The 23,962-nt window shown below is 55.1% G+C and overlaps 1 protein-coding gene across 2 annotated transcripts; it reads right to left on the reverse strand.

Annotated features, from left to right (window-relative positions):
* Positions 1-929: 929 nt before the first annotated feature.
* IGLON5 (IgLON family member 5) lies at positions 930-16,760 on the reverse strand. 2 transcript variants are annotated; one of them, XM_041737745.1, is made up of 8 exons: positions 16,655-16,760; positions 8,908-8,986; positions 7,618-7,850; positions 6,033-6,152; positions 4,511-4,645; positions 4,256-4,358; positions 3,580-3,734; positions 930-2,517 (listed from the first exon to the last, which is right to left on the reverse strand). In XM_041737745.1, the coding sequence occupies exons 1-8, from the start codon at positions 16,731-16,733 to the stop codon at positions 2,429-2,431; spliced, it is 993 nt and encodes a 330-aa protein (XP_041593679.1). In that variant the 5' UTR covers positions 16,734-16,760; the 3' UTR covers positions 930-2,428. The 2 variants fall into 2 exon arrangements, with proteins under 2 accessions (XP_041593679.1, XP_041593673.1); XM_041737739.1 differs by having other exon boundaries at positions 4,238-4,358.
* Positions 16,761-23,962: the final 7,202 nt, after the last annotated feature.

The raw sequence follows: 23,962 nt of genomic DNA on the forward strand, positions 1-23,962 counted from the left end.
TACACCCCTTCCCTTGACCAAACTCATAATGAGGAAAAAAACTTTCCTGGAATCCCATCAGCAAACTGCCCATATTGGTCCAAAACTAGCCACATCACTGCAAGGGAGGCTGGGAAACCAAACATCTCAGCCTGCATCATGGGAGGTGGGTCTGATAGCAAAGGAGGAGGAAACAACTAAAGCGTCTGTCTCAGGGAAGGAAAGGATGGGAGGTATTCTGGTTGAAGACTGGGATGAAAGAGGCCTTTAGGGAAATAGAACTCTTGATATTTTCGGAAAGATGAAGGCTGGGGTCCTGGGTACCTGGATTCTCTCTGTCTTTTCTGTTTCAGAGCTTTCATTTCCTTTTTGATTGAAAAGGAAACGAAAGCTAATAACAAACCTAGCACAACTTGTTTTATACAGATAGGCAACTGTATTGCTTATGTAAATAAAGCTGGGTGTCAGGTCAGTTTTGATCCAGCTACTCAATGTCACCATGGACTCAGTTTCCTTCCTCTCTGTATTGTGTAGTTTCTATCATTCTCAGGCTCTATGTGCCATCTTCCCCACCATTGCTATCCCCACAGACCCAAGATCTTCCATGTAATGGAGAAAAGCAACTATGCAGATCTAGATAGATCTCACATCATTGAGCTACATTATCCAGTGGAAGAGCATCTTGTGAAATCCATGCAGCTATGGTACTGTCTCATTAGCTGAGGGGCTTAAGTCAATCAGGGGCCCCCTCTGTAATGGGTCAATTCCAAATCTACCAAAAGAGAGGGTAGAGATGATGCTGGGGAGAAACCACCGATGACCCTTCACTCTCAACTCACCCAAATCCTCAATGACACTGACATTTGCAGGCAGAGACTTTGGAAAAAGGCGTTTATTGGTGTGGTGGTCTCAACACTCCCCATGAATCGGAACACACGGCCCCCAGGGCCCCCCCGCCCCCTTCCTCGCATCCCTCCCCCACCCCTCCCCAACCCCTGGACCCTGGGAATGGAAGACAATGTGGGATGGGGCCCACGCCCCCGTCTGAGGTACAGTCACTGCCCCTTGCCCCCCTGCCCCTGCTCTGAGCTCTTCCTCCCCAAGCTCTGGGTAGTGTGATTTGGGGTGGGTGTTTATAGCGGGTCTCCCAGGAGTCAGAGCTGGTGACCTGACATCTTGGTCTGGATGGGGGATGTTTGCGTGATGCCTCTCTCTTCCCCACGTTGTGTGGTGTGGTGTGCCAGGATTGCATATTCCTACAATTGGAGCTGAGAGTTATGGCCTCTCAGCACCCCCTCCTGACAAGCTGCCCACCCTCCGGGGAACTACAGCTGGTCACCAGCTACAGGGCAGCTGGAGCCAGGAGCTATTGCTGGTCATTCGCTGGTATGTGTGTGTGTGTGTGTGTGTGTGTGTGTGTGTGTCTATCTGAGTGTGTGTGTGAGGGCAGTTGGGTCAGCCTTTGGGAGGTGCAGTTGTTGGAGAAGCCAGGGAGTGGTAGACCAGCAAGCCCACACCTGGGGGTGGCTACAGGGGCACTGAGGGCAGCTGGTTGGTGCTTGCGGGGGGGCCAAGGGAGTCAGGGGTGGGGTAGGGCAAAGCACTGAGACAGACAGGTGACCACAGGCACCTGTCTGACAGTTGGATGGAAGCACCGATTGGCCCAGAGGGGGCCAGAAAGTCAGGGGGCAGGGGAGGGAGGGCTGGCAGGGAAAGTGGGAAGGTCTCAGACTGCTGAGCCAGTTACGGGGACTCTGGCTACAGGCAGCTGGTGGTTGACGGCAAGGAGGCCCAGAGCCACGATGGGGATCCCCCACCTGCTCACAAAGGCTGAATGTTGAGCTCGACAGGTGAGCGCGACAACCCTCCTCACTCTCAACCTGGCCAGGAGACGCTCTTTCAACAGGGAGGGGAGAGGGTGGTGTGCGTGCATATATTGGGAACGCAGGGAGCCTGGAAACCTCTCCTCACAGCTTCTGCCACGAAGCCCACATACCTACCTCCAGTCAGAGGTGAGAGGCAGCAGCATTGGGGGGCAGTGGGCGTGTGGGTGTTAGGGGAGGGAAGATTGCTGAGCCCCTTCCCTCCACACACATACACATACGTGCAGGCTCATGCTCACACACACCCACTACATACACACGATCCAGTTGACAGCCTGAGCTAAGAGAGGGGTGTGGGGTGGCCGGGGGTGGGTCACAATCGGAAACGTGAACAGTGGCGACAATGGCTGTAGAAAGATGCATAATTTTGCGTTATCCCTCACAGTGATGGGTTCTCTAAAGAGCTTTCCTCCTCTTCCTCCTCCTGCTCCTCCTCCTCTCTTCTTCCTCCTCGGTGGCAGAGAGCTCTTCCGCCCCCTCGAGACCCACGGTGCTTGCTCTCCCTTTTGCTCTCGCTCCCGGCCTCAGGCCCCGCGCAGGGGGAGGCGAGCTGCACTGGGTTCTTCCTACATCCTCCACCACAGCCAGCCCAGGGCGGAGAGGAGGGTCAGGGGCCCCGGGGGCCTTGGGGCTGAGTTCTCCAGGGATCCTGGGCCTGGGGAAAGAGAGAGGGGGTCACGGGAGTGACCTGGGAAGGCGAGACTCCGTGTGCGTCCTGCGGGGCTTTGGGTCTGCCAGGTCCTGGTCTCCGAGGGGCTCTTGGAGCCTTCCTCTCTAGGGACCTTTCCGGGGCTTCCACTCTGCTCCTCCCACTCGGTTCCGAGTCATCTCGCTGAATATCTGTTTCTCTCTGCCACTCGGTCCCTCTCTCTTAAGAAAGGGACTTAGAAAGATCTGTCTTTCTCAGATCTTCACGTCGTATGGTTTGGATCTACCCAGTACCGCCATGAAGCGTCTCGCAGTTGGCACGCCTGGAGTGGTACTCCTGACGTTTCTCCCCAAGACTAGGTACTGCCCCCACCCCAACATCTCTCCACTTCAATACTTTGTGACCACATCCCCATTCTCTCGGCTGCCCGAGCCAAACCTTGGGATCGCCTGGACGCCACCTGCTTCTTCCTGCCACCCTCAAAACATCTCCCACCGGCAGATGTGCCACCGCCCCCCCCACCCCCCTCCCTCGCCTCGGATTTCTGCAGCCACCGCCTCCCCGGTCCTCCGGCGCCCATCCTGCGCCCCCTACAGGCCATTCCTCAAATAGCAGTCAAAGTGATTATAAGCATCAACCCCTTGGTCATACTCCCCTGCTGAATAGCCTCCAGGGGCCTCACCCTGCGGTAGAATAAAACCCCAGATCCACGAGACTCTGCCTCTGCCTCCCCCCTCCTCTTCAGCCTCAGACTCCACGGTGATCACTCTGCTCAGGTCATGCTAGCCTCCTTGCTGTGCCTTTGCACACAGATACTGTTCCCTCTGCCTGCAAAGCTCTTCCCGCAGATCTCAGCGGGGCCGGCCGCTTCTTCCCATTCCCGTCTCAGTTCCGCCCCCTAGTGGGGGCTCAATGAATCACATTCATTGAAGGAATGGGTTTCTCGTTTAGTCGCTTTGCTCGGGTCTCAGCGTCGGTCACTTCCCCGAGCTCGCGGGGGTCTGGGGCAGTTCCGGCGCCGGCCCCGCCCCGCCCCCACCCGGCCCCGCCCCTCCCTCTCGGACGCACGCAGTAGCCGCATGGAAGCGCTGGACGTTCCCAGCCGGTTGGCGGCGCGACACGTGTAGTTGCCGTAGTGCCGGGCGCTCACGTTGGCGAAGAGAAGCATCGAGCGGGTGCGCTCCGTCTGCACCTTCAGGCCCTCCGCGGTGCCGCTGATCAGCCTGCCGGGGATCCAGGTCAGGGACCGCGCCGTGGGACCCTGGCCCGGGACCCCCTCGTGGCGCAGAGCCCCACTCCCCGCGACTCTCAGGTTCCCCGATTTCCCGGAGACCCCGAATCCTGCCCTCTACCCAGATTCGGGCTCTAGCTCCCCGTGGGTCCCCAGGCCACTTCCACAGACACCCCTCTCCAGGGAGCCCTGCCCCTCACGGTCACTGGACTCTCCCAGTGTGTCCCAGACCCTGCTAGACCCCAACCTCAATGGTCCTCTGAAGCTTCCCCACCCCATTCTCAGCATCGACCCCCGAACTTGTCCCTGAATAGCCCGAAGAGATGAGGCTCCAACATTCACCATGGGGGGACCAAAGTCTCCAGTAACCCTCGAGATCTCTCTGGGGCGCACCAGATTCCATCCCCCAGAAGCTGGACCTCCCAGTTCTCGGGACCTAGGGCTCGGCTACCTTCCCCACCCCACTCCCTCGGCCCGCCGCAGTGCTGTCCTCACAGTCTGTCATCCTTGTACCACTGGAAGTCCGCGGGGGGCACCGCCATGGCTTCGCAGCGCAGGAGGGCGGCCCGGCCCAGGGCCGTGCGGGCGCTGGTCACGTCCGTGATGGTCGGAGGATCTGGGAAGGGCGAGAGTCCGCGAATTCCAGCGAGCTGGAGATGAAGGGGTTCTGTCCCTGTCCCCCTCCTCCCTCCTTCGCAGGGGTCCAGCACCCCCTTCCCCCTCCCCAGGGACTGCCCCCCCTTTCATGCCCGGTGCCAAGGGGCTCACAGTTGACTGTGACCAGCACACGGCGGCTGTCGGGCGCCGAGTTAACGCCGTTGTGAGTCACGCACTCGTATTCCCCAGCCTGGCCTCGCTGGATGTCGGAAATCTCCAGGATCTCGCCCTCTGAGGTGAAGCCGTCTGTGCGGGGAGGGAAGGGGAGGGGGCGAGGCCGGACACAAACACTTAACACGGGACAACACGGGCACAACACGGACATACATCAGCGGGGCAGGCACCGCAGGGCCTGGAGTGCCCGGGGCAATGAGAGCCAGGAGGGGTTCGCAGGGCTTTGGGGTGGGGGTTTGGATCGGTAGGCCTGGGATCTCCTGCTAGGGGTGGGGCGGGGAATGAGGGTCTGGCGCCTAGTAACTAGAACCCAATGGGGAGGGTCCTAGAATTTGGGGGTGCAACAGATCCAGGGATCTGGGAGCTCACAATTCAGATCATGAGGCTCACAGTACCCAGTAGGGAGGATCCCAGGTTCCTGGACCTCAGAAAGATCCAGATCATACAGACCCAAGGGGGGGTGGGTCCAGAGGTCTGAGATCTTATTCTTGGGTTCAGGGAATCAGGATCTAGTAATTGGGATCCTCAATCTAGATATTTGGGGTCTGATGACACATCATCAGGCTCAGAAGACCCTTTGGGATCCAAGGACCTCCAAAGATCCAGAATCTCAAGCCCAGGATTGTGGGGCTCAGATGACCCAGTGGGAAGGATCTAGGATCAGAGACCTAGTTTTTGGGTTCTGGGGTCTCGGGGGATAGAGTGATTGGCACCATTGGTCTCTAAAGACTCAGTGAACAAGGCCTAGGGATCTGGGGGAGTGGTGGTGGAGATCCAGGTAAAAGGGGTGGTGGATGTCCAGGATCTGGGATGTCATGTTCAGGTGCCTTGGTGATATGTTTGGGGGAAGCCTAGAGTAGTGGTTCTCAGCTCTATCACCAGAATCACCTGAAGGGCTTGTTAAAACAGACTGGTGGTGGTGGTGGTGGTGGTAGTAGGCGGAAGTTCTAATTCCTAAGGCCTGGTATGGGCCCAGAATGTGCATTTCTGACCAGCTCCCAGTGATGCTGATGCTGCTGGCTTGGGGACCACACTTTGAGAACTGCTGGGTGAGAGCATCCAGCAGAGGAGATACAGTGAGGTGACCAGGAGATGGAAACAGGGGCCGGGGCCACTGTTATTGTTACTGTTACTGTTGTAAACTGATTTAGGATTAGTGATAGGGATTCCGCACCCAGAATTATGTGAACTGGTGGGGAACATGGGGACAGAGGGCAGGCTGCGGTCTAGCGGGTGAGTTTGATGAAATGGTTCAGGCCAGCAGGTGGTGAAGACCCTAAGGCTCTGGGGGCTGCTGGTGAAATAATGGGATCAAAGTGGGAGGGGGAAATCAGGTCATGACAAGGATTGGGGGGTCAGGGGAAGGGGGACTCTGGGAATCTAGCTAGGGACATGGGGAATCGAGGGGCCCAGATTGTGGAGTGGGGAAGGGGCTTTGGGCCAGGGGTGGGATCCTCACCTCGGAGCTGCCTCCAGGTGACTGTGGGCTCCGGCCGTCCCACGGCCAGGCAAAGCAGGTTCACATTGCCCCCCTCATTCACCGTCACAGGTGAGGAGATGTTCACAATGCGGGCGGGGACTGTAGGCCGGGAGGGGAGAGGGCAGTGAGAGGCTGAATATGGCCTCCCAGGACCCAGGAGTCTAGGCCCCCAGCCCCCTCTTCCCTCAGACCTAGGAGTCAGGCCCCCAGCCCCTCCTCCCTCAGATCCAGGGGTCCAGACCCCAACCTTCTCCTTCCTCAGACCCAAGGGTCTAGCCAACATTCCCTCTGTCTTTCTAAGAATTCCTCTGTTTCTCCCTTGCTTCTGGGTCTGGCTCCTTGTCTAACTGTTGGTCTCTCTTCCATTCTTTCTGTCTCTGTCTCTTTCTCTGTCTCTGTCTCCCTTCACCCTAACTTGGTTTCTCTGCCTTCTCTTCTGAATTCCTCCCACCTTATCTCAGTCTGCTTTTATTTATTAATTGTTATTATTCTTATTTTAAACAATTAATTTCTATAACATATTCATATGGGGCTTCCAGCAATGGTAACCCTGTTCTAAGTGTTTTACACAAATTAGCTCATTAAACCTTCACCACTCTACCACCCTCTGGGGTAGATGTTGCTATATTCATCAATTCTAACACATATGGCTGTTTCTCCCTCCCATCTGAACATTGTTCCAATCAGGATGGCCTGCCTGACAACCTAGGATGCCAGAGTTTAACTGGTAGGATTATTTTTCTTTTCTTTCTTGGCAGAGGGTAAAATAAAGATGCCCTTTTCTGTTGATGATGCTTTGGATGTGATGCATGACAGAGTCATCCTCATTTTGCAGATGAGGAGTCTGAGGCCACCCTGCTTGCTCAGGGTCCCTCAGCAGCTGGATGGTCTGGCTCCTGAGTTGGGGCTTGTCATGGCCCGGCTGGGCTGTCTCTGTCTCTGGGTTCCTATCAGTCCAACTGTTCCCTGCCCTCCAGACCGTTTCTGATGCCATGTGGGGCAGCCACCTGAGCTTTTTCCCCCATTTATCTGTCTTCTGCCCACCTCTCCCTGTCTGAATTCTGGGGCATCCAGCCCTGTGGGACCCACTCTGCACATCTGACTCATTTTCTCCCCAACCCCTGCAGTGCCACTTTTTTTCCCAGTACCAGTCTGTGGGTCACTGGTCTCAGCTCAGACACTATGTCTGGGAAGCTACCTCCTTAGAAAGTCAGCTTCAAAAGGTCAGGGGCAGCCTGCCTGGCTCCTTTATCTTCAGGGCCTAGAGCAATGCCTGCACATAGTAGGTGCTCAATAAACAGAGCTGAGTGAATGGCTGCAGTCTTCTCTGTGCACTTCCTGACCTCTGTAGCTCTCCTGTCCTAGAAGCTGTCATGCTGAAGGGTCACTCTCCAAGTGACTGTCCCTCCTGTTTGGCTGAAATCTGCAAGGGCAGGGTGTGTGTCTGCCTTCCACACCATGTATCTCCAGGATCAGAGAGCGGGCAGTTGGTAAGGATGTGCATATTCCCTCTCCTTCATGCTCTCCACCCCCTTTGCCACCCTAGGCCCAGTGGAGGGCTCACCGTGGACGATGAGGTAGACCTGAGTGGTGTACGGCTGGTGGCGGGTCTGGAAGGAGCAGGTGTAGAGGCCCTCATCGCCGAGCCCCACCTGGGTGATGAGGATGGAGAACTCCTCAGGTGTGTTGATGAGCAGCCTCACCCGTGGGTCACTGGTCCAGCGGTCATTGCCCGCGTACAGGATGTTGGAGCGGTTCAGCCAGGCCACGCGGGTCACATGCTCGTCAATGAAGCAGCTTTAGGGAGGACAAGGGAGGAGGGCTCTTCTCTCTCCCACCCCAGAAGGCCCTCTGGGTTCTGCCATCTTGGGGGCTTGGAAGTGGGTAAACTCAGCCTTAGACGGAGTTTGAGCCCAAGTGCACAATGAAGGGGTAGCTAGTGGTTACTGAGTGATTGTTGTGTGCTAGAGACTGGAAAAGTACTTGGAACACTCTGGGAGAGACAGAGATGCTGGACAGATATCCAGAGACAGGAGGACAGAGATCCAGAGAGTGGAGACAGAGATCCAGAGAGAAAGGGGATAGAGATCCAGAGAGAAGGGAGGCAGAGACCCAGAAAAGGGGGGACAGAGATCCAGAGGGAGAGGGGACAGAGATCCAGAGAGCAGGGGACAGAGATCCAGAGGGAGGCAGGACAGAGACCCAGAGGGAGGGGGGGACAGAGATCCAGGGATAAGGGGACAGAGATCCAGAGACAGGGGGACAGAGACCCACAGAGAAGGGGGAACCAAGATCTAGAGAGAGGAGACAGAGATCCAGAGAGAGGGTACAGAGATCCAGAGAGAAGGAGGACAGAGATCCAGAGAGGGGGGGGAACTGAGATCTAGAGAGGGGTGAACAGAGACCCAGAAAGAGGAGGGGTAGAGACCAAGAGAGAGGGAGACAGAGACCCAGACAGAAGGGGGGCAGAGACCTAGAGAGAGGGGACAGAGATCCAGAGAGAAGGACAGAGACCCAGAGAAATGGGGACAGGGCCAGAGAGCATGGCTGACCCAGTGTGGGGAGCAGCATTGATCTGGGGAAATAAGCCTGGCTCCATCTGCTAAGCAGTCAGTGTGCTGAGCTCTCTGAACTGGGAGTGTGTGTACAAAATGTTAAATCCCTGTGACAGCCAATATAGTGGTTATCTTTCCTCCACCCACTTGACAGATGGGGAGACTGAGGCCCAGGCATGGAACCAGGCCCAGAGTCCATGCCCCTAACCACCTCTCCTGACTGACAGGGCCAGGCTGTGCCCCAAGGAAGGTGAAGGAGCAGGACTGGGTGATTTCTGAGTCCCTGAGATGGAAGGTACCTGAGGGTGGCGTTGTCACCTTCGCACACTGTGTAGTTGTCCGCAGGAGAGCTGAACTCCAGGCTCTGGGACAGCAGCCCTGCGGAGGGGAGGGCCAGCTCAGCTTGGCAGCTCAGCAGGGACTGTACATGTCTGCACATACACACACATGCCCTTACAGACATTTCCCACACTCACTGGCACACAGTCATGGATGTTTCCAGAGACACACGGCAGATGTGCTCAGAGCAAACATGTGCAATGTGTTCCTTTCCACAAGCTCACAGAGACTCAGACAGACTGGGACACACAATCCCACATACCTCCAGAGACACTGAGACAACATGCCAATCACAGCACACAAATTCACATATACACACGCATACCTATTCACAAATGCAGTGTACAGAGGAACACACATATACATATGCACAGATACACAACTGCATAAATGTATATGCAGATATACACGTACACAGGAGGCACATGTACACAGATGCATATGTACACATTCACAGTATACAGACACACACTCAAAGTTCAGGAACACAGATACATATACAGATACACACATACATATGTGCAATAAACACAGATACACACAGATTCCATGTACATGGGCACACACATATTCAAACTTATGACACATATATATATACACAGATGCACACATGTACACGTCAATTCAGAAATATATGGAAATACACAGAGCTCCCCATGTATGTACACAGACGTACAGACACATAATCGCAAACACATGCACACGAACACAGATGCATGTGTATATCCACTCAGACACACATCTGTCACAGATGCACAAATACATCCTTGGGCCCTTGGGCCTTGGGTTTGTACAGCCACACAAACCTTCGCAGACACATGCGTCTACAGACACACCCGCCTGCCTGCCTGCTCACGAGGCGCGCTTGCAGGTGCACGCCCACGCCTGCCCGCACCCTCCAGCGCAGCTCAGGGGCACCATCGCCTGGCAGAGCCCCCACCCCCACCCATTCATCTCCATGGACCACGGCCAGTGGGCTGGACCAGGGCCAGGGAGTGGGGGCTGGGCATGCGGAGGCGGAGGATGGAGCCGGCACAGCACCAGGCGGGGGGAGAGGAGACTGGATGACCTTGGATGCCTGGGAAGGAGGGCCTGGCGTGGGGTTGCCCTGCCCCCGCCCTGGCATGAGGAGCTAATTAATCTAATGAATTAATTGCCCGTGCCGCCCCAATGACTCCCGGGGGCCCTCTCCATCAGCAGCCCCTCAGGACAGAGCTGGGGCAGAGCCAGTGCAGTGGGCTCACCAGGTCCTGGGGTTTGGGGCGGGCCCTGCAGCCCCTCACGGTGGCCGGAGTCACTTCTGGATGCAGGGAAGGGGCCTGCCTGCCCTGAGCTGTGCAGAGTGGATGCTGCCACACACAGCCCTGGTAAGAGAAGGAGACCGCTGGGAGGTGGACACACGCAGAGACAAGACACATCGCTGGGGCCCAGGGAGGACACCCAGCGCCAGGGCTGGGCCAGGAGACCATCCCACACTCCAACACATGGAGGGCCATGTGGCCTGCTCGGAGGCACAGGTGCACACACGCTCCTGCTGACACACAGCCCCGAACACACACCCAGCAGAAGGTCACCCCACCATATACAACTAGATGCACACGGTTGTACTGACACTAACAGTCCCAGATGCAGTCTACATACAGGCAGTTAGAGCCCCATCCAGAGGGCCATCTCTCTCTCTCTCTCTCTCTCTGTCTCTCTCTCACTCTCTCATACACACACACTCACACTGGCCTAATCAGTCACGCTGACACTACCAGCCCAAGGGCTATGCTCACCATCCCCCGCCCCTGCACTCTGGAAAGTCGTGCAGAAAGCTACAGCGTGCAATGAAACAGCTATACTGTCACAGCCTCTCCAATACAAAGGAGCTGCCCTGGGCCAAGAATCAGGCGCATGCAGTCACACTGTCACCTATGATCAGATCATACACAGCCACATCCACACACACACATCCACACACACACCACAGGACCTGTCATACTCCTGCTCACACATTCCTAGATCAGGGCCTCTCCACTTTGGCACCACTAACGTTTGGGGTCGGATGATTCTTCACCGTGGGGACTCTCCTGTCCCCACAAGGGGACAGTGGGGACTATGCACTGCAGGATGTTTAGCAGCATCCCTGGCCTCTACCTACTTTGCAGTGGTGACAACCACAAATGCCTCTTGACGTTGGCAGGTGCCCCACGGGGGGCAAAATCTCCCCTCATCGCCCTGGGACAGCCACTGTCCAAGGCTACAGGAGGAACATCCGGCTCGAGTTGAAGATGGAGCTGTCCAAGGTCCCCCAGGCTTCGGGACCCAGGGCTACTGGGCTGAGCCCTGGACAATACCCAGGTGCTGCCCGCAGGAGCTAGGCTCACAAACCCAGGCAAGTAGGACCCCAATCACATGTCCTGACATACAGAAACACAGACAGACACACACTCCTTCCAAGGGGATCTTTCCAACACTCAGAACTGCCCCCAGGACAAAGGCCCAGACCCTGTCCAGGGCCCTGGGGTCACTGCGCGGCCCAGCTCTGTGTTCCTCACTATTCTCATCCCTCTGTCCCACCGTTTATGACAAAAATGCTTCTCCTTCTTCAGGGGTCTAGTATAATGAGGCCTCTCCTAGGAGAGACAGCCCCGTATGAGCTCCTGCCCTCCTCTCAGGGCAGCTTGGAACAGTGTCATCTGCCTCCCCCACCTGCTCCTCCAGGGCAGAGCTTGGTCCAGACCATCTGTGTCCCCAGCACACCCAGCTCCAGGCTCAGCTGAGGGCAGTCCCAGGAGGTACATGATGAAGGAATCCATGTCTGAGGCAGGTCTTATTCTTGGTCCCTGTGTCTATAAACGTGGATATCCTGAGTCTGCATTCCTGTCTCACACAATTCCCAGACTCCAGGATCAGGAACTCCCTCCCTTCTCCCTGCTGTGTGACCTTGGGCAAGTCCCTTCCCTTTTCTGGGCTTCCGTAAGTGGAGGTAGGGGTCGGGTTAGTCATTTCACCACCCACTCTGTCCCTGAGCACAGCTCTTCATTCGGTCTCAGTTTCGGTCACCCCAGGATCCTGTCTGAGCCTGTTTCCCTCACCAGATGGGAGCCTCTCAGGGTGGAGCTGGGGTCTGACCCACCTGCAGGGTTCCAGCATTGCTGGCTCTGGGTCTGTCCCACAGAAGACCACGAAAGATACATAATGTATAAAAAACAAGCTGGTGCACATGAGATCCACTCTGTAGGAATTATGCTTGAAAAACTCTCTCTTAATTCTGGGAACTCTCCCTAACCCTCTCTGAACCTGATCTGTATTCCCACAATGCCTGGACTACCTCCAGTAGAGCTCATATCACGCCATGGTGACCATCTGTGCCTGTTTCCCCCAATAGACTAGAAGTTTCTTGAGGGCAGAGCCTGGGTCTGACTCAGGTCTGTATCCTCAGGATTTCTCAGCCTCGGGCCTGATCCTGGAAGGCCTTGGGAAATATTTGCTGAGTGAATGTAAATAGATACCTACAACTTGTGCCTCCAACTCTTGAACTCCTACTCATTCTTCAAGACCCAAACTCAAATGCCCTTTCCTCCAGGAGGACCTCTCTGACTGTTTAAGACGGAGAGTCTCAACCCTTTCTACGGGATACCCTCTGACTCAGCTGGAACAATGTTCAGGGGTGCCTCCCCCACTTGTCCAGGAGTTCCCCAAGGGCCCAAATCTTGGCTGTGTCCCCCAGAACCGGGTTTAGCTCAGAGCAGGGAAGTGTTTGTGGGGAGAATGAATGGTCTTGAGAGGTTGGATAAGAAAGCCCAGAGGAATCTGTGCTGGGAGACCAAATGTCTGCCCTACCATTTCCTGTCGGGGTGACCCCCAGATAGCCTAAGCCTCAGTTTCCCCATCTATTAAAGGAGAAAGTACCAACAGTTCTTCCCTCTGAGGGTTTTGTGAGGGATTCTATGAGGACATGCAAGCAAAATGTTTAGCTCAGCGCTTAGCATGCAGAAAGGGCCCAATAAATGCTGGCTGTTCCTAAGAGCACCTTTTTAAAGAAACACCTACTGCTATCCCTGGTTCGGTGTTAGTCCCTTGGGGGTGGGGGTGGGGGCGAGGGCAGAGCGGCTGTTGCTCTGTGCCCAGCACCCACCAGAGTCGGCAACTCATGTACAGATGCCCTGTCAGCTTCTGCTCTGACGCCACCAAGCCAGCATAACCAGGCCACTCGAACAGACTGGGGACCTGGGCTGCCTGGGTTTGAGTTCCAGCACCGCAGTTTAGTTGCATGAATTACTTCACCCTGCCAGGACTCATGTTTCTCCCTCTATGAGTGGGGATGATCATTGTGCCTCCCTCATCGCATTGTGGTGGGGAGGATGAAAAGAGGTCACCCCAGCAACAGGTTCAATGCAGAGCCTGCTAGCTGAGTGCTTGCCAACAGCTGTACATGTGCTGACTGATGGGATGATGATAATGTGGTAGGTGCCCCAGCCTGTCTGGGGGGCGGGGGCAGGGAGTGATCCTAGAAGGACCACTCAGGTCTCTGCCAGTCTGGACTGGTAGCCCTCATCCCTGCTTGATAAATCAAGGGATGGAGGTCACAGGTAGGTGAGCTTCCTCCCCTAAAGAGAGAAAGAGATTTCGAACCAGATGGAGAACACTGGGTTGGAGATAAGCACCTCCCACCCCCCCCCAAGGGGGGAACTTTGGTGAAGCTGGGACCCTCCAACGGGGCCTTCCCAGGACAGATGCCTGGACTCCTAGAGTTCAGATGCTGAGCCAAGAGCCCTAGAACTTTCCATTACATGTTGGCTGCTCCTTTTTGCTGGTTCCCACCTCAGGACCTTTGCCTCTACTGTCATTCCCTCGGGATCTTTGATAGGCTGAATTCTCTTCTTTCAGTGTGAACTCCACTCCCGGCAGCTTAGAGAGGGCTCCCTCAACCACCACACCTCACATGCTCAGCTCATCCCTGAAGTCACTCCCAACTTCTTTACACTACCTGTCACTCTCTGAAATTACCTGTTTACTCATTGCTTGTTTTTAGGTTTTGATCTCTCTCCATCCCTCTAGGCTAGAAGCTCCTTGAGAGCTCCTCGACTTCATCTGGCTTGCTCAGTGCCCTGTGTCTATAGATCTCCAGTGCCCAGAACAGAGACTTTGTGCTCAGTAAATATCTGTCACATATCCAGTCCAGACAGACCAGGTGCCCAGAGGGCGGGGGACAGTGCCCCCCATGCTGCCCCCTGCAGTCAAACACCCCTCACCAGCCGCCCAGGGCTGCCCTGCACCGCTTCCTGCAGCTACCTCTGCAACTGAATAGATACATGTGAGTGTGAGTGTGTAAGTGTGTGTGTGTGTGAGTGTGAGTGTTGGCATAAGGAATTTACAAAAGACACTAAAGACAGAGCAATATCTACCCATGCCAGGGAGCTGAAGTTAAGTGGGAAAAAGCCAGTTGCAGGGAAATGGGCTGATTTTGTTTCTATCTCGGGAAGCAACATTCCGGAACAAACCAATACCTTACATATGTTCAACTCGGTGTGTCTGCCTGTGTGTGAGCGAGGGAGAGCTGTGGCCCTGGCTCTCTCAAGAGAGTGTGTTTGGGCAGGGGCGGGGCCAGGGTAAGGTAGGTTTTGCTCTGATACATATTTGTAGTGGAATGCTCACTTGCATGCATTCCTTCTGGAATTTGGCAAAGAGCAAATGAATCAGAGGAGAGAAGAATGCAATTTTGTCTACGTGGCCCCCCTGCTTTTTCTCAGAGCGCCCCAACTGGCAGTGGGTGCAGCTGCCTTGCTGCCACCTAGTTTGGTCTCAGCCTACCCCTGCCCTGTCCCTTTTTCCCCCCACCCCCACCCCGATCTCCCACAGAGAACCCAAGGCCCAGGAGTGGGAGAGGACTTGACCTAGGTCACCGGTGGCCTCCGGGAGCCCAGAAGCTCCCCCCCAGGTGTGTGTACAACAGTGATTTCTGGGATCTGGAAGATCCAAAGTGGAAAGTGAGAAGTTATCTTGAGACTGGAGGAAACAAGGAGGTGGTGAGGGGGCAGGGGAAGAAGGACAGTGGGAGTGGGGGGGCACAGAGACAAGGTGGGATGGGGGTTACGAGGAGCAGGGGAAGGAGAGGCAAGAGACAAGGAAAGGCCAAGGACAACAATGGGAGCCGCCAGTGATGGTGAATTCCCAGGAGTGAAAGGAGCGAGGGTCAAGGGACATGTGAGGAAGCGAGGAGAGGACACAGACACGCGTGTGTGACGACGGGAAGCAGTTCCCGAGGCAGGGAGGGACAGATGTGAAATTGTGCTGAGACCAGCAGGGACAGAGAGACAGGGACCCAGAGACAGAGACAAACGGGATGTCCCCCAGAGCTAGGGAGCCTCTGGAAATGACCTAAAGAGACAGACAAGTGAGAGACAGGGCAACGCAGACAGCCAGGCAGAGTCAGACCGTGATTCAGACAGGTCAGGCCAGGGGAACGCTCAACCCACCGAGGCTCCAGCCTGCCAAGGCCCTAGGGCTGGGGGGCCCGGGTGCGTGGACAGGCGTCCCGCGGGCACAGAGCCATGTTGGTGTGGCTGTGGGCGTCTGCGGGTGCGGCCCTGGGTCAGCCTCGGTGACGGTGTTTATGTGTCTGTGCGTGACCCAGTGTGTGTGGGTGGGAGGCTGAGAGTGGCTGCCTCCTTGAGGCGGCTGAGGACTCTAGGTTGTCCCTGACTGTGTGTCCCTGACTATAATCCTTGGTTCAGGGCAGGGCCTGGGGGAATCCTCCAGAAGCATTGAATTAACCCTGATCTCCTGCCTCAGTGCTCTGTTCTCCCCTCCTCAGGGGGGCACCTCCCGGACCATCCCTGGGCTGCCAGCACTGGGGAGACTTAAGGTCCCGCAGACATCCACATCCTCTGTGCACAGACAGCCCGGGGTCACCCCTCCCCAATCCTCCCCAGTCTCATTAACCCTTTGACCCCGTGTTAACCCTTCCCTTCCTTCCTTTCTCAACCTGTCCCTCTTTTATCCTCAGTCTCTGAACCCTGCTTCCTACATCTGAGTCCCCAGCCCAGTGTCCCCAACTTCCTGGATCACCAGCTCCATTCCCCTATATAACTGCAGCTTCCCAAACACCAGCACTTTCTCCCAATCTACATGACCCAGCTGGGAGGCCAGAGCCCCTCTTCTTTTCCTGGCCCTGGGATGGGGGTCTGTGGATACCCTTGCCACCTTCTCTTACACCATCCCCCCACCTTTGCCCAGAAACGCCTACCCCAGTCCTTAGGCCAGGACCCCCTCAGGGACTGTCTCCGCTCAGAGATGAAGACCCCCCGACGGGGCATCCCACTTCCCCTCCACACCCCAACTCAGTTCAGGGATCCTGCCCAGGGACCCTTAACTTCAGCTTGATCCCATTCCCTGATCGGGAACCGCAGACTCCCGCCCCCAGGCCGGGATCAGGTGTCCGCGACCCCCTCGCCGGCCCCGGAGAAGCCGACCTCCGCCCCTAGGCCCAGGCTCGAGCCCCAGGACGCGGAACCCTGCCCCTGGGCGCGAATCCAGATGTCCAAGACCCCCTTCCCAGCCGGGGGGCTGCAGCCCCCGCCCCCGGGCCCAGACCTCCGCGTCCGGGAGCCTCCCGTTCCCCGCCCGGGATGCAGCCCCCCACCCCCAATCCCCGCTCGGGACCACGGCGTCCCGGCCGAGCCCCCCGCCCCCCTCCCCCCGCCCCCGACGCTGCGGTACCTCGGCTGATGACGGCCAGGCCGGCCAGGGCGGCGGCGGCGAGAAGCCGGAGCCGGGCCCCGGGCGTAGGGGGGGGCATCGCGGCAGCGGCGGCGCGAAGGGGGAGGGGATAGGGGGGGCCGGTCCGGGGCGCGCGAGGCCGGGGGGAGAGGGGGAGGGGGAGGGGGGACCCCGCCTGCGGCTGCACCGGCCCCGGGGGCGGCGGGGGCGGGGGGAGGGGGCTGGGGGGGCGCGACGAGGCGGCCGGAGCTGCTGCAGACCCGGGGAGGGGGGCGGCGCTGACGGGCAGGAAGGCCGACCAATCAGGGGAGGCGGGGGGCCGGGGAGGCGGGGCCGAGGGGGGGTTGCTTGTTGGAGGGAGAGGCCTTTGTTACTGCCGCCCGGCCCCTACCCCCTCCCGCCCCGGGCGTCCCCGCGTCTTCCCACCTCGGATCCCCAGAACCCCGGGTCTGGGACACTTCCTGAGCCCACCTTCTTTCTGCTTCGTGTACTAACATCATCCTCCCTCAGACCCAGGAGTCCAGCCCCCCAGCCCCCTCCTCCCTCAGACCCAGGAGTCCCACACCCAGCCCCTCCTCCCTCAGACCCTGGAGTCCAGGACCCCAACCCCCTCCTCCCTCAGACCCAGGAGTCCAGCCCCCCAGCCCCTCCTCCCTCAGACCCAGAAGTCCAGCCCCCCAGCCCCCTCCTCCCTCAGACCCAGGAGTCCAGGACCCCAACCTCCTCCACCCTCAGACCCAGGAGTCCAGTCCCCCAGCTCCTCCTCCCTCAGACCCAAGAGTCCAGGACCCCAGCTCCTCCTCCCTCAGACCCAGGAGTTCAGACCCCCAGGCCCTCCTCCCTCAGACCCTGGAGTCCAGGACCCCAACCCCTCCTCCCTCAGATCCAGGAGTCCAGTCCCCCAGCTCCTCCTCCCTCAGACCCAGGAGTCCTACACCCAGCCCCTCCTCCCTCAGACCCTGGAGTCCAGGACCCCAACCCCTCCTCCCTCAGATCCAGGAGTCCAGGACCCCAACCTCCTCCTCCCTCAGACCCAAGAGTCCAGGACCCCAACCCCCTCCTCCCTCAGACCCAGGAGTCCAGGACCCTAACCCCCTCCTCCCTCAGACCCAGGAGTCCAGGCCCCCAGCCCCTCCTCCCTCAGACCCAGGAGTCCAGGCCCCCAGCCCCTCCTCCCTCAGACCCAGGAGTCCAGGACCCCAGCCCCTCCTCCCTCAGACCCAGGAGTCCAGGACCCCAGCCCCTCCTCCATCAAACCTAGAAGTCCAACCCCCCCCAACCCTCTCCTGTCAGACCCAAGAGTCCAGGACCCCAACCCCCTCCTGCCTCAGACCCAGGAGTCTAGGATCCCAGTTCTTATGGGACACAGTTCAGCTTCTCCATCTACTTTCATGAATAACAGACTTCTGGGGTGAAATTTCCTTTTTCTCTTTACTCCAGTACTCATCCTCAGGATAACAGGGGGAATAAGGCAGGACCCGGAATCTGGTCATGGGAGTGGGGAGGGGATGGTAAGGTGCAGAAAATCTGGATTCCCCATTCTTTCACTTACTTGGCTGTGTGACCTTAGATGAGTCACTTCTTTTCCTAGAGCCTCTGTGTCTGCCCTGCAAGAGGGAATCATCTCTATTTCTCAAGCTATTGAGAAGAGGAGAGATCCTGGGGAAACTGCTGGCTCTGTCCAGTATCCCAACAACCTGTGGTTCATTCTTCCCACCTGGTCCCACCATGTACTCACTTACTAGGTGATGTGGGAAGCAAAGGCAGAAGAAAAATTATTAAATTTCCTTATGATCTACAGCCCATTGACAAGTCCTTAAAACAGGCAGAGTGACACATTCCCCTAGGAACTCAGTTGCCTTGATGTTAACACTTTGCTAAGCCCAACAGGCAATTCTTGCCCGACCCCCAGGATCCTCTAAGTCTACTTTTATAAAAACTCCTTTGGAAACTTCCTTTATTTCTATTCCCCCAAGATACATGTTGACAATCATCCCCCAAGCATATGGCCCACCAATATACATCTGAAGGGTCTCATGACTGAGTTTTTATGAAACAGTAATAAATGACCTGTTTCCAATAATAGCTAACCCCTTTCAGGATCCTGGAAACCTTGTTTCCAAAATACCTGGGACCTTACCCTATCCCTAACTCCCTTCCAACTTGAAAGTATATAATGGGCCACCCCTTATGACCCCAGGGCAGCTCTTTCTGCCCACAGATCCTGTCCCTGGGCTGTAATAAAACCACCTTTTTGTGCCAAAGGCATCTCAAGAATTCTTTCTAAGCCATTGGCTTTGAACCCTAACATCGTTCCTACATCACTAGGTAGGATTCTCCCTCTGGGCCTACCAGGTGAGGTGTCCCCATCCCCTGTATTGGCCTCTGAGGCAAGAGAAGTCTCAGCCTCCTCCATGTCTGGCAGTTGCAGGCAGGAGTTTCTGAAGCCACCCTACAGGGGCTGTTTTGCCTCACAAATACATCCATCCTTCCTTCCTCTCCCCACATCCCATCTGTCTGCAAGAGCAGCAGGCCCTGCCTTTAAAACCAGTCTCTGTCCACTTCAACCTGTCCTGGGTCCCTCACAGGTCTGAGCTGTCACCATCGCCCATAGGACTGCTCTGACTACAGCAGTCAGTGTCCTGCTCTACCTTTGCCTTCACCTTCAGAGCCACAGCTACTGAACAAGTAAACTAGCTGATACCACTGCTCCCCCTTAAACTTTCATTCTGCTGCAGCTGCTCTGGCCTTCGTTCGGTTCCTCAAACAAGCCAAATTTGTTGTAGCTACCGGCCTTTGCACTGGCATTTTTCCTCAGCTGGAATGCTCTCTTCCTGCCATATTGGTACCAGACTCTTTATCGGTTGTCACCTTTATTTATTTTTAAAGATTTTATTAGAGAGAGAGAGAGAAAGTGCAAGTGGGAAGAGGGGCAGAGGGAGAGGGAGAAACAGACTGCCCGCTGAGCAGGGAGCCCGATGTGGGGCTCGATTCCAGGACCCCAGGATCATGACCTGAGTCAAAGGTAGACACTTAACTGACTGAGCCTCCCAGGCGCCCCATATCACGTGTCACCTTTAAGAAGCCTTTGTCAATCATGTTAGCCAAAGTAAACCCCCTCTCAACACAAGAGCTGTCAGACCTGCTTTGCTTTCTCCGTAGCTCTTATGATTCCTTTATTTCATGTGTTTGCTTGTTTATTTTCAAGCATTACACTACCCTCAGCCCCTATCTTCAGAATATCTTTGCTAGAGAAGGTCTTCTTGTCTGTTTTTGCTCAAGTCGGTGTCTCCAGAGCCAAGCCCAGTGACTGACACATAAAAGATACTGAATAAATCGGTACTGCATGAATGAGTTGGATGACTTGCCCCATTTAGACAGATGGAGGATATGAAGATCCACAGAGAGGAAGAGATCCACCTAAGTTAACCCAACCAGGTGGTACAAGAGCTAGTGGTACACTGCAGATGGCTTGCACTGGCTCCAGAGACCTGGCTGTTAGATTTCCAGTAATTTTGCAAGCTGGATGTTAAACCATTGTTAGTTTGAAATTGGCTGTGAAGGGAGCATTTACACTATGGCAACTAGCAAATACTATAAATCAGAACTTTTTTTTTTTGGAGGGCTGTTGTACCAGTACACCACTGTACAAAATCTGCTGTGGCCCTGGCCAAAGACCATTTATCACTCCCCTTGAATTCAGGACCATCCAAATTTAGGGTGAGGATGGCATTCCTCCTCCTGGATTGGCCCATGCCAGGCCTCATGACAACATGAGTGCTTACTATGAGCTGGCATCTCTCTGAGCACTTTTTTGATATTACCTCCTTGAAGCCTCGTGACATCCTTACAAGGTGTGTCTTGCCTTTATTTCACAGAGGAGGAAATAGAGACACAGAGAAGTAAAAAAATTTCCCAAAGCCTTAGATATGGCTGAAGATATCTGTCATATGTGTATCTGATAATGAACTAGTAGCCAGAATATATAAAGAACTACTACAAATCATTAAGAGACACTCATTTTTAAACTCAGCAAAGACTTGAATAGGCACTACACACATGCACAAGAGGATATCTGATAATCACATAAGAATATCCCATCTCTCCCAGACCAGGCACAATGAATGGATAATCATACTACTTGGCTATTGCTTCTATGCTCCAAAGCTACCCTTTGTTACCTGCTCTGCAAAAATAGAGTTGGAACCTTTAAATATTCCTCCTTGCAGGGCAGCCTGCAAGGTGGCTCAGAGGTTTAGTGCCACCCTGGAGACCCAGAATCGAGTCCCACATGGGGCTCCCTGCATAGACCCTGCTTCTCCCTCTGCCTGTGTCTCAGCTTCTCTGTGTCTCTCATGAATAGATAAAATCGTTAAAAAAAAAAAAATTCTTCCTTGGAGTGAGTGGGCTGCTAAGCTTTGTCAGTAGAGGGAGCCTGAAGGACACTGCAGAAGGAACAGGGCTTCTTCCTTGTTCTAAATTTTCCCTTGGGCTTCCTCTTGCTCTTATCCTGTGGTCATCAGGGACACATGTGGGGCATATTCAGTGGTGTTCACTTCTATCAGGTTTCGGTGGTGTCCACATGGACGACGGCATCTCACTAGGTTTCAGTGCTGTCCCAGTTGATGCCTTCCCAATGTGTCCTAGAAGCTGGCTTCCCAGCCTCACCCTGCCAGCACTTGGGAGAGGTGTTCTCTGCTTGCTCAGCATCTGTGGACAAGCTCTGGTCTGGGCAAGCTAGCTACCTTCCTCACCATCCAGTGATTCACACCCACATCTCTTACAGTGTGGGCTGAACCTCACTGTTGGTGAGGGGGCCCCTTTCTAAGTTCCTTCCTTCCTCAGACATCCTCCCTGAATCCTACTGTAGTTACTTTACCCCTTTATAGAATACTACCTGTTATGGTTAATAATTTCTTATATTAAAATTTCCCTGTTCAAATTAAAAAAGAAAATGCTTGGCAGGGCAAATTACTTAATATTTCTGTGCCTTAGTTTCATCATCAAAAAAACCTGGAGGGTGATAATTCCTGCTCCTAGGCACCTGGGTGGCTCAGTGGTTGAACATCTGCCTTTGGTTCAGGTCCTAATCCCAGGGTCCTGGGATCGAGTCCCACATCAGGCTTCCTTTGGGGAGCCTACTTCTCCCTCTGCCTATGTCTGTCTCTCATGAATAAAATCTTAAAAAAAAAAAAAAAATTCCTGCTCCTGGAGTTCTCTGAGAATGAAGGGAATTTCCTAACACAAGAATAGTACTCATCCCAGCACCCAGCCAGAAGGGAGAGCTCTCCTGGTTTCTGCTGTGCTGCTCTCTCTCCATGTACCACCTTCCCCATCTGCCCGGGCGTCCCGTGGCTGCTGTAACAAATGACCAAAACCACAGTAGCTTAAAACCAGTGTTCCCTCCAGATTGTGGAGGCCAGCCCAACATCAATTTCGCAGGGCTGAAAGCAAGATGTCAACAGGGCTGTGCTTCCTTGAGAGGCTTTTGGGGCTGGGCAGGGGAGAATCTGTTCCCTGCCTCTGTCAGCTTTTGGTTGCCACCTGCGTTCCTTGGCTTGTGGCTGCGTGGCTCCAAGCTCGGCCCCTCATGTAAGGATACACATGATTGTATTTTGGGCCCATTTGGATTATCCAGGATAATCCCCTCATCTCAAGATCCTTCATTTAATTGTATCTTTTTTTTTTTTTTAGATTTTATTTATTTATTTATTTATTTGAGACACACACACACACAGAGAGAGAGAGAGAGAGAGAGAGAGAGGCAGAGACACAGGCAGAGGGAGAAGCAGGCTCCATGCAGGGAGCCTGACGTGGGACTCGATCCTGGGATCCAGGATCACGCCCTGGGCCAAAGGCAGGCACTAAACTGCTGAGCCACCCAGGGAACCCCCATTTAATTGTATCTGAAAAGATCATTTTCCCTTCATAAAGTAGCATTCACGGGTCTCAGGCATTAGGATTGGATATCTTTGGGGACTGTTACTCAGCTTCTCACTACGTCCCTCCTCTATCCTTCACGGCCCTAATACATGCCTGGGAGGCTGACCTCTAGTGATCACATCAACAAGCTCCCCTGCCCTTTGACCTCAGGTGGGTCTGGCCAAAGGGAGGCACAGGCTGAACGCTGGAAGGTGGCTGGAGAATGCTGTCCTCTCTGCTCGCTGCCCTCCCTTCGTGGTGGGTAGCCCCTCTGCCTTGTCACTGGTTCTCAGTGAGACACTAGTGGCACCCCACCCCCCTCTGACTCCTCTAGGGTGCAGCAGAATCTGGAAGGAGCTCTTTCCTTCTGTTGCTGGATCCTGGGCGTCCTAACCCTGCTCATACTTCTGTAAGTGACATCTTTGTCGGGGTGTGTTTAAGAATCTTACTGAAGGGGGTTATCTCTTTCCAGCCAGGCCCCTGCAGTGCTAGCATGGGCTTTGTTATCACTCAGTGTTTACCAGGTGCTGGGCATTGCAGGGGGTAGAGCAGCACCAGGGACTTGAGCCCTAGATGTCAGGAGCTCTCCTGCCACCAGTAATGGTCAGGACAACCCAGAGTGTTGCCCAGGATCGGGGATATTGCTCCCATGAAGAACCACCACTCTGGGAGGAAGCACAGGAACCAGGGACCCATGTGGTCGTCTCTGGGGAGTGGGATGAGGCAGGGGTCTTGCCTTTTCATTATGTCCCCCTTTTGTAACTTGTTCCTGCAAAGGCTCTTTGAAAATGAGGAATTCAGGGTGCCTGGGTGGCTCAGTCTGTTAAGCAGCAGCATTCAGCTCAGGTCATAGTCCCAGGGTCATGCGATTGAGCTCCACGTGGAGCTTCCCACTCAGCAGGCAGCCTGCTTCTCCCTCTTCCTCTGCTTGTGCCCTCTCACGTTCTCTTAAATAAAATCTTTTTTTTTTTTTTTTTAAGAATTCATTAAAACCAAAAGCTGGAAGTTAGAATAAGAACAGGTGGTGCTGGAAGTGGCCCACGCCTTGCTTTTGTGGGCTTTTGGGTGGGTTCTTCTGGAAAATTCTTACACTGGCTTTTTCCTCTCTGTGAACACACCAGGCACTCAGCCCCCAGACTCTTGCTCATCTCTGCCCTCTGCCTGGACTCTCTTCTCCTAAGACCTTCACCTCCTCAGAGAGGCCTTCCATGGCTACCCTTGGCTCCTTGGCCAGGGGCACCCACTGTCTTCCCTACCACCCCTTATCTGTCACGCATCCCATTTATTCCTGCCCACTTGCTCTGTGTCTTTCTCCCACAAGGGATTCTGAGCTCCCCAAGGGCAGGGACCTTGTCCATCCCATTCACTGCTATGCCCTCAATGCCT

Source organism: Vulpes lagopus, chromosome 2 (genome assembly GCF_018345385.1).
Source record: "Vulpes lagopus strain Blue_001 chromosome 2, ASM1834538v1, whole genome shotgun sequence".
In the NCBI taxonomy this organism is placed as follows: Eukaryota; Metazoa; Chordata; class Mammalia; order Carnivora; family Canidae; genus Vulpes; species Vulpes lagopus.

Coding starts and splice junctions, on each gene's coding strand:
- IGLON5 (XM_041737739.1), bottom strand. CDS start 16,733: ATGCCCCCCCCTACGCCCGGGGCCCGGCTCCGGCTTCTCGCCGCCGCC. Junction 7,851..8,907: donor GGTGACAACGCCACCCTCAG/GTACCTTCCATC, acceptor TCCTCCCTAAAG/CTGCTTCATTGACGAGCATG. Junction 4,646..6,032: donor CACCTGGAGGCAGCTCCGAG/GTGAGGATCCCA, acceptor CTCCCCGCACAG/ACGGCTTCACCTCAGAGGGC.